The 14,614-nt window shown below is 59.8% G+C and overlaps 1 protein-coding gene across 1 annotated transcript; it reads left to right on the top strand.

Moving 5' to 3' along the window:
• The first annotated feature begins 818 nt into the window (after positions 1-818).
• On the top strand, positions 819-13,406 carry ETV4 (ETS variant transcription factor 4). Its single transcript, XM_038754262.1, has 10 exons — positions 819-855; positions 1,181-1,228; positions 5,081-5,134; positions 6,119-6,245; positions 7,313-7,453; positions 7,567-7,829; positions 9,826-9,891; positions 10,087-10,232; positions 12,596-12,697; positions 13,114-13,406. The coding sequence occupies exons 1-10, from the start codon at positions 819-821 to the stop codon at positions 13,318-13,320; spliced, it is 1,191 nt and encodes a 396-aa protein (XP_038610190.1). The 3' UTR covers positions 13,321-13,406.
• Positions 13,407-14,614: the final 1,208 nt, after the last annotated feature.

The following is a 14,614-nucleotide window of genomic DNA, read 5'->3' as shown; positions in this document are numbered from 1 at the left end:
CCCGTTCCCCAGGGACGGGCGGTGACACTCGCGAAAGCACACAGACCCTCGCTGATACCCGGGCGGGGAGACTCCCGCGAAGGATACAACCACGAGGGCGATACACACACCCACACCCACACACCAACGGACACACGCGAGGGACGCAACCGTGAATTCAGGGTGACGGAGCACACGCCCCACCCCCACGAGGACAACACACACACACACACACACACACACACACACACACACACACACACACCCCATAACACCACACCACACAGAAGCGCGCGCGGGAGAGCCTTCCGGGCCCAAGGCTGCGAGTGTCGGTGTCGGGGCAGGTGGAGTCGAGACGGGCTGACCCTCGCACCCCTCGGGCCGTGTGTGAGCGGTTCCCCTCCGGCTCCGGCAGCTCTGTGGGCCCGGGCCCGGAGGACACCCCGGCGGCCAGCCCGGCGGCCAGCCCGGCGGCGGCGGCGGCGGCGGCGGCGGAGCGGCCGGAGCGGCTGGAGCTGATGGAGCGGGCCGGGAGAGTCGGGTCCGCGGACCAGCGGGTGCCCCTCGTCCCGTCCGGCAGCGTGAGTGCGGCCTCGGGCCCCCCGCCCCCTCGGGCCGTGGACCCCTCGGACCCCTACTCTGCCCCCGCCCCCGCCCCCGCCCTCCGGGCCGTGCCCCTGAGCCGGCCGGCCGGCCGGGTCCTGAGCCGACCGCGACCCCGACCCCTCCCGGCCCCCCCGGCCTTGGGCGATGACGGCGTCCGCGCCCCCTCCCCCGTCCAGAAGCTGGCGGAGGCCGCTGGCTGCCACCCGGCCGCGAGCCGCCCCCTGCGGGACCTGATGGAGCCCCGGGGCCTGCCCCCGCCCGAGTCTGAAGGTAAAGAAGACCCTCCTTCCCAGCTCCCTTCCCCTCCCCTGCCCTGCCTTGCCCTCCCCTCTCTCCCTTTCCCTTGCTGCTCCCCCCTTCATGCTTCCCCACCTCCAGTCCTGCTTCTCGGCCCTTCTCCAACCTACCCCCATTTCCCACCACTTTCTGTCCCCTTCCCCTCCCTCTCCTCCCCCAGCCCCTCCTTCCTACCCCCGCCCAGATTTCCCCGTGTCACACACGCACACTCCCTGTCTTCCCCGTGTCACACACACGCACACATACCCTGGTCTCCCCGTCTCCCCCGCCCGCCCTCCCTGGTCTCCCCGTTTTCCAGATCTATTCCAGGACCTCAGCCAGTTCCAGGAGACCTGGCTCACAGAAGGTAAATTGGACGTTTCGAGTATTTCCCCCATTTTTTCGGTCCTACTGTTTGCTCCGGCCCAGCCCCACCCACCTCTCCCGGGCTGGGGGCTGCAGGTAGGGCCTCCCCTTGTCCCCTCCACGCCCCCCCCCACCACACCTGCACCAGTTCCCCTTGTGTAACTCGTGGGGTGAATCAGCCCATTGTGGAGTGGAGGGAGGGGCTGGGGCAGGGGTTGGGGTAGAGCTAGGGCAGAGGCTGGGGATTGGGGTAGAGGTTAGGGCAGAGGCAGGGGCTGGGGCGTGGGCGGGGTAATAATAATAATGATGATGGCATTTATTAAGCACTTACTATGTGCAAGGCACTGTTCTAAGCACTGGGGAGGTTACAAGGTGATCAGGTTGTCCCACGGGGGGCTCACAGTCTTCATCCCCATTTTCCAGATGAGGGAACTGAGGCCCAGAGAAGTGAAGTGACTTGCCCAAAGTCACCCAGCTGACAATTGGCGGAGCCGGGATTTGAACCCATGACCTCCAACTCCAAAGCCCGGGCTCTTTCCACTGAGCCACGAAGCTGAGGGAGGGGCGGGGGCAGAGGCTGGGTTAGAAGCTGGGGCGGGGTAGGATCTGAGTCTGGGATTGGAGCAGAACCTGAGGCTGGGGCAGAGACTCAGGGTTGGGATGGGGGTTAGGGTAAAAGCTAGGACAGGGGCTGGGACGGAGGCTGGGACAGGGGCAGGACCTGGGCGGGGTGGGGGGCAGAGACTGAGGCTAGGGCAGGGGCTGCGACAGAGACAGGGGCAGAGGGTGGGGGGGAGGCTGAGGCAGGGACAAGGTTTGGGATGAGATGGAGGCTGGAGGTGGGGGCTGAGGGGGAGAGAATGGGGCAGGGGCAAGGTTTGGGATGAGATGGAGGCTGTGGGGGGCTGAGGGGGAGAGAATGGGGCAGGGGCAGAGGTTGGGGTTGGGACAGGGCTGGGGCCAAGCCTGGGCGGGGGGCGAGGGGGATGAGGTGGGAAATGAAGGCTGGGACCGGGGGCTGGGGCAGCGGTTGCCCCAGCGGGGGGATGAGGTCAGAGACAGGGCCTGGGGCTAGTTCTGGGCCTGGGCCTGGGCCCGGCTTTTGAAGGCTTGGAACGGGCAACCTCTAATGCCACCGTCTGGGCACCGCCCCTCTGCCCCTCCTCCTCCCGGGCTCTCCACCTCCGGCACAAGCCAAAATCCCGTTCTGCAGCCCCAGCTGCTCCGGCTCGAGAGCGGCTCCCACCCGGGCCGTCCCCTCTCCCCCACCCCAATGCCCGCCAAGTCCCCTGCCCCTAGGGCACACTCAGGACCTCCCTCTCAACAGACGGGCCAAGGAGAGAGACACAGACTGTGTGTGTGCGTGGGTATGCGTGCGTATGTGTAAGTGTGTGTACGCGTGGTGTGTGAGGGTATACGTGGGTATGTGCGAGTGCGTGGGTATGTGTAAGTTTGTGTGTATGCGGTATGTGTGAGTGTATACGTGGGTATGTGCAGTGTGTGGGGGGCGATGTGAAGGCGGGTATCGGTCTCCCCGGGGCCACGACCAGAAAGACGGGCGAGAGGTGGGGCTGCCGACGCCCGGAGCCGGGGCTGGCCGTCTGTCCTTTCGTCCTCCCGACCGCCTGGGCCCAGGAGCGGGGCCTGTGTCCGTCCGTTCGTCTCCACGGTTCCCGGGGCGGGATCCGTCTCTCCATCCGTCCTTCCATCCGTTCTCCGGCCCACCCGTCTCCCCGGTACCCGGAGCGGGTTCTACCTCCCCATCCGTCCATCCGTCCGTCCGTCCGTCCGTCCTTCTCGGCTCCCGAAGCGGGGTCTGTCTCTCCGTCCGTCCTCCCGTCCGTCCGTCCCCCGGGCTCCCGGAGCGGGGTCTGTCTCCCCATCCGCCCGTCCGTCCGCTCCGTCCGTCCGCCTGCCTCTCCTGCTGCTTGGGGCTACGATAAAATGTCCTTTTCCTAAACGTTTAGCCGGAGCTCGTCTCGCCCCGCCCCGCCCCTCCTCCCATCCTGGGGCCCATCCCGCGTCCGCGCTCCCCCACCCCCTCACCTCCTCCTCCTCCTCCTCCTCCTCCTCCTCCTCCAGCCTCACGGAGCCCTTAGGGGGTTCTGCTTGGTTTGGTCCCCTCCTCCTGATTTCTCTCCGCTCCGACGGCCAGGGCTCCGGTTGTAACTGTCTCTGGACCCCGACGGGAGAAGGGGGAAGTTGGAGGCGGGGCGGGATGCGGGGGAGACCTCGAGACTCACCCGGGGGTCTTTGACAGGGGTGGGGGGGGGATAGGATTTGAGAAGGGGGGGCTGGGGATGGCGTTTGGAGGTTTCTTTGAGGGCATTTGCGGTTGAGCCTGAGTGCGAGTTTAAGTGTCTGTGTGTGTTGTGTATGAGAGAGAGAGAGTTGGTGCAGCCGACCCTAGAAATCGGGGGTCGACTCAATCCTGCAGGTGGGGGTGGCCGGGTGGGGGGCTTCCCCTGGGCCTCAGCCCCCTGCGCAGGGGCGGCCGTGGGGGCGGCGGAGCAAGAGACGGAGGCCCGAGGTGGCCGCTGAGCCGCCAGCCGCTGGCCCTGGGCACGAATGCAGCTGCCGGCCCGGCGATCCCTACAGCCGTCTCCCCGGCTCCTCCCGCAAGGTCAGTGGTCCCTTCGGGCTGAGGGTTTGGGGGCTGGGGGGCTGGGGTCCTCGCTGGGGGACCGGGGCAGGAAATAGGATGGGGGGGATGCTTGGCTTGACAGGACTGCCAGGTTCTGGGGTGCTGGGTTGGTAGCCGGGGGAGGGGGCTGGACTGGCAGAGAGTGGGTGGGGTAGAGTGCCGGGTTGGTAGTGGGGGAAGGGGGCTGGGCTGGGAGGGGTGGGGTGCCGGGTTGGTAATGAGGGGAGGGGGCTGGATTGGCTGGGCTGGAGGGAGTGGGAAGGGTGAGGGGGGCTTAGCTGGCAGAGAAGTGGGGGATAGTTCTATCGGAGGAGTCGGGGGGGCATGAAGGGCAGGGTCTTTTTCTCAAAAAATGGAGGAGGCGGGGAGGATGGGCCTCAAGACCCATTTCAGGGTGGCCCAGCGACTGCATACCGGCTGGATCTTCTGGAGGGAGCGTCGGGGGACCAAAGGAACATGGTGGGGTCTGGCCATGGCCCAGCAAATTTGCCTCTGAGGATCAAGGAGGAAGCCGGGAGGCGGGGAGGGGGGGGGGCATAGGGAGGTGGGGTGAGGAGGCTGAGGCCAGGGATTCTTGGGGAGGGGGCGGTCTAGGTCATGGGGAGGCATGGGAGGACGGTTTTCTTACTGAAAATAAAAGGGTCTCCACCCCTCCCCCTCCTCACCTGTCCTTCCTTGTGTGTGTTTATGTGTTTGTGTGTGCATGCATACCTGAGGGGAGGGGGACACCCCTCGGTGGATGTGCCTCTGTGACTCCGTGTATGTGCCTGTGTGACACAACTAGAACTGGAATCAGGAAATATTTGTGGACATGGGGCACGGGCACACTGTCTTTGTGTGCCACTGTTTTTTGTGAATTTGGAGGTGTTATACAGTGAAGCCCTTTGAACATATGCCTTTGTCCTCAGCTTGGGTTATGTGACTGTGTATATCTGTACGGCTGACCTGTGTGACTGTGTGTGTCTGGGTGTGTGTGGGTGTCAGAGTATCTCTGTACCTGTAAATCACTGTGTGTCTGCAGCCTCTGTGGGGCAACAAGTTGGGTGTTGGGGCTTCCAGAGGCCATCCCAGCCATCCCTCTGCCCGGAATGGTTCTCGCAGGCTGGGGTGCCTCAGAGGTCCTGACCTCAATCCCTCTTTCTGCAACAGCTGCGGGTGCCACAAAGATGTCTCCCAGCCACACCCCCACAACTCTCTCTCTCTCCCCAGCCCAGGTCCCTGACAGCGATGAGCAGTTTGTGCCAGATTTCCACGCTGAAAACCGTAAGTGCCTGCAGGGGTTCTGCAGGGGGGCTGGGGGGTGAGGGAGGGATGGAAACAGGGAGTGTGGGGATGCTGACCAGAACAGGGGCTGGTCTGGGCAAGAGACAGCTACAGGGATAGAAGGCTGGGGAGCATTCAGGACTGGAGTCTCGGGGGTTAGTATATCTTGACCTACCCTCTGACCCCTGCAGCTGATTCTGTGACCCTTAATGCTGACCCCCTGACCTCTCCTACTGATCCCCAGATCAGGATCTCCTCTCTCCCCTTGATGGCCCCAGAAGCACAAACAAATAGAAGACACTAAAATTACAGGTCCCCATTTTCTTGCTCCTCTTATTCCCCCTGCCTCCCGCCCCTCAACATCTCCTGAGTTTGATTTTGGAGCAGGGAGTTGGGTGGGAGGGGCCCACAGGGTCAGTGGGGAGCGGAGGGCCTCTTGGTAATGGCTTTGTAGAGAAGTCAGACTGTCCAGCCACCACCCCCACCCCCTGACCCACACACCTGTATAATGGCCTCTGGCAGACTGAGTGGGGGTGAGTGTGTCTGAGTCAAAGTGTGAGTGAATGCTGTGAATTAGGGTGTGTGTGCTTAGATTTAAATTGAGCACTCTGCACACAGTAGGTGCTCAGGACAGTGCTGGGCACACAGTAGGTGCCCAGTACAACACCCTACACATGGTAGGTGCTCAGGACAGTGTTTGCATATGGTAGGTACCCAGGACAACCCTCTTCACAAAGTAGGTGCAGAGACCAGTAGGTATGTGCAGGGACCAGTAGGTATGTACCAGGGACACTGATCCTGGGGTGAAGGTAGACTACAAAGCATTTGTGAGGTGTGGGTGCCCATCTGCAGACATGGGCACAGAGGGGCCTGGGCGGGCCTTTTCTTGGAGGGAAACAGGGAATTTGTGGGGAGCAGATTCCGGGGGGCAGAGGGTCACCGGCCACGTGGATGGGCAGGTGTCTGACCCAGCCGCCCCCACAGTCGCCTTCCACAGCCCTCCTCCAGCCAAGATCAAGGAGGAGCCCCAAAGCCCCCGTCCGGACCCCACCCCGGTCTGCAGCCGGTGTCCACTCACCATCCGCCATGGAGAGCCGTGCCTGTACCCCAGGTGGGGAACCGGGGGGCCACACCCCGCTGACCATCGGCCGTGGAGAGTCATGTCTATACCCCAGGTGGGGGGGCAACGGGGGCCACACCCCACTGACCATCGGCCGTGGAGAGTCATGTCTGTACCCAAGGTGGGGGGCAGGGAGGGCGTACCCTGCTGACCACAGGAAATGGAAAGCCTTGTCAATACCCCAGGTAGGGGCCCGGGGGGTCACATTCTGCTGACCATCATCATCATCATCAATCATCATCAATCATATTTATTGAGCGCTTACTATGTGCAGAGCACTGTACTAAGCGCTTGGGAAGTACAAATTGGCAACATCTAGAGACAGTCCCTACCCAACAGTGGGCTCACAGTCTAAAAGGGGGAGACAGAGAACAAAACCAAACATCCTAACAAAATAAAATAAATAGAATAGATAGGTACAAGTAAAATAAATAAATAAATAGAGTAATAGATATGTACAAACATATATCCATATATACAGGTGCTGTGGGGAAGGGAAGGAGGTAAGATGGGGGGGATGGAGAGGGGGACGAGGGGGAGAGGAAGCAAGGGGCTCAGTGTGGGAAGGCCTACTGGAGGAGGTGAGCTCTCAGTAGGGCCTTGAAGGGAGGAAGAGAGCTAGTTTGGCGGATGGGCAGAGGGAGGGAGGGCATTCCAGGCCCGGGGGAGGACGTGGGCCAGAATAGATATGTACAAGTAAAACAAATAAATAGAGTAATAAATATGTACAAACGTATATATATAGGTGCTGTGGGGAAGGGAAGGAGGGGGATGGAGAGGGGGAGAGGAAGGAAGGGGCTCAGTGTGGGAAGGCCTCCTGGAGGAGGTGAGCTCTCACTAGGGCCTTGAAGGGAGGACCATCGGCCATGGAGGCCTTGTCTGTACCCCAGGTGGGGGTCCAGGGGGCCACACCCTGCTGACCATCAGTCATGATGCATTGGGCCAAGCTGGGCCGTCTCCTGGCGAGGAACCGGGTCTCCTTGCCAGCAGATCCAGGGGTCCCGGGGGGGTGGAGGGGGCCTAGCAGGTGACTGAGCCAGCATCCCTCTCCCACCCAGTGCCTACGAGTTCCCCAGACAGCTGTCCCCCAGGTCCCCGCCCCCACAGCCGTTCCCCCGAGCCCAGCGCAGCTTCCTGAGGCCGCAGAGCAGCCCGCAGGCCCTGCCCCTCTCAGGTCGGAGCTACCTCCTGCCGCACAGGTGAGGGGGCGAGGGGCAGGGGGCGGCGGGGCACGGCCCGGGGGATGCAGAGAGCCGGCTCCTGCCAGCCGTGGACCCTGTCAGGATGTTTCCCGTTTCCCCCCCCCCACCAGCGTCGCCTTCCAGCAGCCCCTGGAGTCGGGTCGACCCTTCCCCTCTGCTCAGGGGAGGGGCCGGGAGCCCCCCATCCCGTACCGGCGCCAGCTGCCCGAGGCCTGCCCGCCCCACGCCCCGCACACCTTCAAGCAGGAGCTTTGCGACCCCGGCTATGGGCAGGTGGGCGCAGCGGACACCGGGGGCAGCGGGCACAGGGGGCCCGGGTACCCGCCTGGAGTGGTGATCAAGCAGGAGCAGATGGATTACAGCTACGACTCCGGTAGGAGAGCTGGGGGGACCGATTCCTGTGGGAGAGGAAGGGAGAGGGTTAAGTCGGCCAGTCAGGCATCACTTTTGTCCGTCCTCAAGCTGCCCTTTGAGAAAAGGCAGGGGCTCGCCGTTCTAACCTCCCGCTCCGCGATGCACTGTTATCAGCCCTTCCTGGGCCTACCTGAAGGGCTGGCTTACGGAAAAGAAGGAAAAAAGTTTTAGAAGTCTGGGAGGTGCCCAATAAGTTCCCCCTGCTGTGGGGGCAGGGGGTGTGAGTCCACAAAATAGGGGACAAAAGCAAACTCTGCCCTAAACAATGTAGGTGTTCTCCTACCTGAAATTGGAGGAAGGGGCTGGAAGGGGCTGGCGGTTCATTCGTTCATTCATTCATTCAATCGTATTTATTGAGCGCTTACTGTGTGCAGAGCACTGTACTAAGCGCTTGGAAAGTACAATTCGGCAACAGATACAGTCCCTACCCAACAACGGGTTCACACGTGGTTGGAAGTATCCCTCCCCCTCCTCTAGTGAAGAAGAAGAGGCTCAGTGGAAAGAGCACGGGCTTTGGAGTCAGAGGTCATGGTTTCAAATCCTGACTTGGCCACTTGTCAGCTGTGTGACTTTGGGCAAGGCACTTAACTTCTCTGTGCGTCAGTGACCTCATCTGTCAAATGGGGATTAAGACTGTGAGCCCCACGTGGGACAACCTCATCACCTCGTAACCTCCCCAGTGCTTAGAACAGTGCTTTGCACGTTAGAGAAGCAGCGTGGCTCAGTGGAAAGAGCCCGGGCTTTGGAGTCAGAGGTCATGGGTTCGAATCCCGGCTCCGCCACTTGTCCGCTGTGTGACTTTGGGCAAGTCACTTCGCTTCTCTGGGCCTCAGTTCCCTCATCTGTAAAAAGGGGATGAAGAATGTGAGCCCACGTGGGACAACCTGACCATCTTGCATTTCCCCCCCCCAGCGCTTAGAACAGTGCTGTGCACATAGTAAGTGCTTAATAAATGCCATTATTAATTAATTAGTTAGTAAGCGCTTAATAAATGCCATTGTTATTAAGAGGAGGTCCTTCCCCATCATGTGATCAGAGATGTGGGACTAGGCGTCCCCTTCGGCCTTCTCGGCCCCCGGCAGTGGGTTGGGGGAGAGTTCTGAGGAGCCAGGCCGGGGAGAAACTCAGAGTGACCATCCCCAAGAGACTGGATGTCCCCCTCTCCTTCCACGCAGTCTCCCTGAAATCCGATGAAAGAAAAACTGGAACACCCCACTCTCCTCTCTGCCTGTCGCCGCCGCTTAAGGGGGGATCCCTTCCCGGAGATTTACCCGAAGTGACGGAAAACGGATGTCTAAACATCGAATCATTCTACAAGTTCAGATAATAATAACAATAATAATGGCATTTATTAAGCGCTTACTATGTGCGAAGAAGCACTGTTCTAAGCCCTGGGGAGGTTACAAGGTGATCAGGTGGTCCCACGGGGGGCGCACAGTCTTAATCCCCATTTTACAGATGAGGTAACTCATCTGTTACCCAAAGTCACCCAGCAGACAACTGGCGGAGCCGGGATTTGAACCCATGACCTCCGCCTCCAAAGCCCGGGCTCTTTCCACCGAGCCACGCCGCTTCTCGATCACGATCACGAGGCCGAATGAATGGCATCTAGACTGCAAGCCCGGTGTGGGCAGGGATTGTCTCTGTTGCCGAACTGTACCCTCCAAGCGCTCAGTACAGTGCTCTGCGTACAGTGAGCGCTCAGTAAATACGATTGAATGAATGAATGAGTGAATTCCCCACCTGCCTCGGGTCTCTACGGAGTTCGCATGAGGGTGGGGGCCGGAGGAGAGGACGGGAGGAGCGAGGCTGACCTTGCAGCAGGTGGGATCTAAGTTAGACCGTCGTAGTACTGACGTGCCCCGTGCCCAACGGCTTGGGAGTTGGAGGAAATCTGCAGAGGGTCCCGGGGGCCGGGGAGAGGGGTCTGGACCGTCCCCTTGTGTCCTCCACAGTCGCGGCCGGCTGCCCCACCGCCTATCTGGACGGCGACGGCTTTCTTGGCAGCGATGGGGCCCTCGGTAAGAGCGGCCCTCTGGGCCTTGGGGGGTCTCTGGGGGGTGGTCAGGGAAAGGAGAGCCCGTGGTGGCCCATCCGCGCCCGGTGTGGGGTCATTTCTCTTCCTTGGGAGCCGGGCCGGGGGCGCCTCCGGAGCTCTGACGGCCCCCCGGCCTCCCCCCTCCCCGCGCCCCCCGGCCCGGCGCTGGGCTCCGCAGGGGACCGGGAGGGGCCCCCGGGCCAGCGGCGCGGCTCCCTGCAGCTCTGGCAATTTCTGGTCACTTTGCTGGACGACCCGGCCCACGGCCGCCTCATCGCCTGGACGGGGCGCGGCATGGAGTTCAAGCTGATCGAGCCCGAGGAGGTCAGACCCCCCGCCCCCCCTCCTTCCCATCCCTATATTCCCCATGATCCCACCCTCTTCCTCCCTCCTTTATAGTCCCTTGATAGAATGATAATGATGGTATTTGTTAAGCACTGTTCTAAACACTGGGATAGATACCAGGTGAGCAGGTTGCCCCACGTGGGGCTCACGGTCTTCATCCCCATTTTACAGATGAGGTAACCGAGGCCCAGGGAAGTTAAGTGGCTTGCCCAAGGTCACACAGTAGACGGGTGGCAGAGCCGGGATTAGAACCCGCGATCTCTGACTCCCAAGCCCGGGCTCTTTCCACTAAACCACACTTCTCCCCCCACTCCATCCCTTCCCCGCAGCTCTGCCCCACCCTCTCCCTCCTCCCCATCCCCTCGGCCTCCCTCCCTCCTCCCCAGCCACGGGACTGTCTCTATATGTTGCCAACTTGTACTTCCCAAGCGCTTAGTACAGTGCTGTGCACACAGTAAGCGCTCAATAAATACAATTGATTGATTGATTGATTGACGACCATGGCCTCGCTCTCCTTCCCTCCCTCCTCAGGAGTCCCATGAATTCATTCACTTATTCAATCGTACTTACTGAGCACTTACTGTGTACAGACTGCTGTACTAAGCGCTTGGGAGAGCACAGAGAACGATAAACAGACACATTCCCTGCCCACAAAGACCTTACAGTCTAGAGAGGGAAACACATTTGTAAAAATATATTACAGATACGTGCCTAAGTGCTGTGGGGCTGGGAAGGGGAATGAAAAAGGGAGCAAGGCAGGGTGAAGCAGAAGAGAGTGGGAGAAGTGTCAAAGAGGGCTTAGTCCGGGAAGGCCTCTTGGAGATGATGTACCTTCAATAAGGCTTTGAAGGTGGGGGGGACAGTCGTTGTCTGTCGGGTTTGAGGAAGCAGGACGTGGGGGAGGTGTCGGTGGTGAGATAGACGAGGTTGGGGTACAGTGAGACCTCCATAGTCCCCATGATCTCCCCCTCTCCTTCCCTCCCCTACAGTCCCCATGACCCACCCTCTCCCTCCCTCCCTTTCCTCCTCTATATTCCCCATGACCCCACCCTCTTCTTCCCTCCTTTATAATCCCATAATTATAATAAGAATTATGGTATTCGTTATTGCTTACTATGTGCCAAGCACCGTTCTGAGCACTGGGGTAGATACAAGATAAGCAGGTTGTCCCACGTGGGACTCACAGTCTTCATCCCCATTTTACAGATGAGGTAACTGAGGCCCGGAGAAGTTAAGTGGCTTGCCCAAGGTCACACAGTAGACAAGTGGCAGAGCTGGGATTAGAACCCACGACCTCTGACTCCCAAGCCCGAGTTTTTTCCACTAAGCCACACTTAACCCCCCACCCCCTGCACCTCTATAGTCCCCATGACCCTGTCCTCTCCCTCCCTCCCTCCATGATCCTAACCTCTCCCTCCTTCTCCCTCCCTCTTCCCTGGTCACGATGGGCCATTCATTCATTCATTTATTCGGTCAGTCAGTCAGTCAGTCAGTCAGTCATATTTATTGAGCAGTTACTGAGTGCAGACCTCTGTACTAAGCACTTGGGAGAGTACAATAAAGCAATAAACAGTCACATTTCCTAGCCACAACAAGCTTACAGTCTAGAGACAGATATCAATACAAATAAATAAAATTACAGATCTGAACATGAGTGCTGTGGGGCTGGGAGTGCGGAAGAGCAAAACGAACAAGTCAGGGTGACAACAGAGTGGAAGATATGGAAAAGTGGGGCTTAGTCCGAGAAGGCCTCTTGGATGAGATGTGCCTTCCTCTACAACCATCCCAGGCCCTTTCCTTGCTCCTGCCCCCTCTACCCTCAGCCACCGGTGCCCAAGGGGATGAAGGATCCTCTTCATCCACCCGTGGCCTGATTTCTATAAGGCCTGGCCTGACCTGTGCGCTTGCCTTTACCTGCAAGGTCGCATTAAGCAGAGTGGCTTAGTGGAAAGAGCCCGGGCTTGGGAGTCAGAGGTTGTGGGTTCTACTCCTGACTCTGCCACTTGTCTGCTGAGTGATCTTGGGTAAGTCACTTCACTTCTCTGTGCCTCGGTTACCTCATCCGTAAAATGGGGATTAAGACTGTGAGCCCCCCGTGGGACAACCTGATCACCTTGTAACCTCCCCAGCGCTTAGAGCAGTGCTTTGCACATAGTAAGCGCTTAATAAATGCCATTATTATTATTATTATTATTATTATCACCCTGTAACCTCCTCAGCGCTTAGAAGAGTGCTTGGCACATAATAAGCGCTTAACAAAAACCATAATAATTTTATTATTAAGGTCTGTGGCCCCGCCCCCTCCACCACCTCACCCCATCTCCCCCATGACTCCCTGGTAGGTGGCCCGGCTCTGGGGTGTCCAGAAGAATCGTCCAGCCATGAATTATGACAAGCTGAGCCGCTCCCTCCGCTACTACTACGAGAAGGGGATCATGCAAAAGGTGCAAGCTGGGGGCTGGGGGCCGGGGATCAGGGGAGCTCCTGGGGGTCTGCCTCTCCTCCGCTGCTGGAGTTTTGTCCTGGAGGATAGACTCATCTATCCCCTTTCCTTCCCATACCATGGGGGAAGGGGAGATATCTCAGCTGAAGGGGAGATGGGAAGGAGGGGGCAGGAGTGTCAGGGGCTATCAGAGCTGAGAGCCAGTGGGGGGGTGCCCAATCCCCCTCCCAATACACATACTGAACCCCAGCGACTGCACACCTGCCACCCCGAGAAGGATGGGGAGAAGGGAGGGAAAGGGAAAGGAGGGAAGAGGAGAGGGATAGGGAGGGGACGGAAAGGAGAGGAGAAGGAAGGGATAGGGAAGGGAAGGGAGGCTGGGGGTGGGCGGGCTGCTGACTCGGCTTGTACTCCCAGGTGGCCGGCGAGCGCTATGTGTACAAGTTCGTCTGTGAGCCCGAGTCCCTGTTCGCCCTGGCCTTCCCCGACCCCCAGCGTCCGGCCCTCAAGCCCGAGTTTGAGCGAACGGTCAGCGAGGAAGACACGGTGCCCCTATCTCACCTAGATGAGGGCCCCCCCTTCCTGCCGGAGCTGGGCCCCAAGGCCGGGGGGTTCCCCTACTAACTGCTTCTGTCCCCCGCCACACACCCAGTCATCCCAAGTTGAGACCCCCCAGCCCCCTGCCCCCATGGCACAGCTAGGTGCACTTGCAGGGCACATGGAGCAGACCAGGGCCTGAAACAAGAACCCCCCGACGAACACACCAGCCCCTTCATCCCCAGCTAGCCCCAGCTCTGGCCCCCAAAGCCCCCCTCCTCCCGGAACGCTTGGGCCTTCCTTAACTCCAGTAGCCCCCTCTCCACTGCTGAGGAACTGCCCCCTCGTTGGAGACTCAGGGAGGGGGAAACTGTTCCTCTCTCTCCTGCCCGTTTTGCCCCGTTTTCTGCATCTCCCCTGCCAGCCCGCAGCAACCCCTGGGGCTTGAAGCCATGACTGCTGACTTGGCCTGACCCAGGAAAGCAGGAGTCAGACTGAACGGGGTGGGAGGGTCTTAAGCCCGATTCTCCCTGAGCGGGGGCCCTGGGGGAGACAGGGGCCAGGCCTGAGCTGGAGGGGGTTGGTTCTGTGAACTGGGAGATGATCACCATCCCCCCAATCCCACCCCGACATTGCACTCCTCTTCAGTGACCACCACCCCCCCACAAACCCAAATAAAGATTCCCTCTCCACCTGTCATGGTCCTGTTTTCTCATGGTTGCAGGGGGGAGTGGGGCAGGAGGGAGGTGGTGTGCTGGGATGGGGGAATCTGGAGGTGGAGGGTTTTCACCCCCTCAAACCTCCCCCAAGAATGGAGAGAAGCAAAGCAGCGGCATGGCTCAGTGGAAAACAGCACAGGCTTTGGAGTCAGAGTTCATGGATTCAAACCCCGGCTCCGCCAATTGTCTGCTGTGTGACACTGGGCAAGTCACTTAACTTCTCTGTGCCTCAGTTACCTCATCTGTAAAATGGGGATGAAGACTGTGAGCCCCCCGTGGGACAACCTGATCACCCTGTAACCTCCCCGGCGCTTAGAACAGTGCTTTGCACATAGTAAGTGCTTAATAAACGCCATTAAAAAAATGGAGGCTGGATTAGAGCCATTCCGACAACTGGTCAACAGGTCAACCCTGGCTCCTCCCACACCTACCTTGGCCCCTACTCGGGGGCTACCCCAACACCAGGCTGACGGATGGAGCAAGAAGGGAGAGGAAAATAACCCAAGCTCAACCACTCCGGGTGTCCTCCCCTTCCTGTAACCTGGCTGAGCTCCCTGCCCATCCCTGGGGGCTTAACCAACCTCTCCTCTGCCCTCTTTCAGCTCCTTGTGGCTACAGTTGTGCCCAAACAGCCTGTCCCTTTCAGAGGCACCACACCCCCA

This window comes from Tachyglossus aculeatus, chromosome 11 (assembly GCF_015852505.1).
Source record: "Tachyglossus aculeatus isolate mTacAcu1 chromosome 11, mTacAcu1.pri, whole genome shotgun sequence".
Classification (NCBI taxonomy): Eukaryota; Metazoa; Chordata; class Mammalia; order Monotremata; family Tachyglossidae; genus Tachyglossus; species Tachyglossus aculeatus.
The sequence above is the reverse complement of the archived record's forward strand: the minus strand, read 5'-3'. Positions and strand labels throughout refer to the sequence as shown.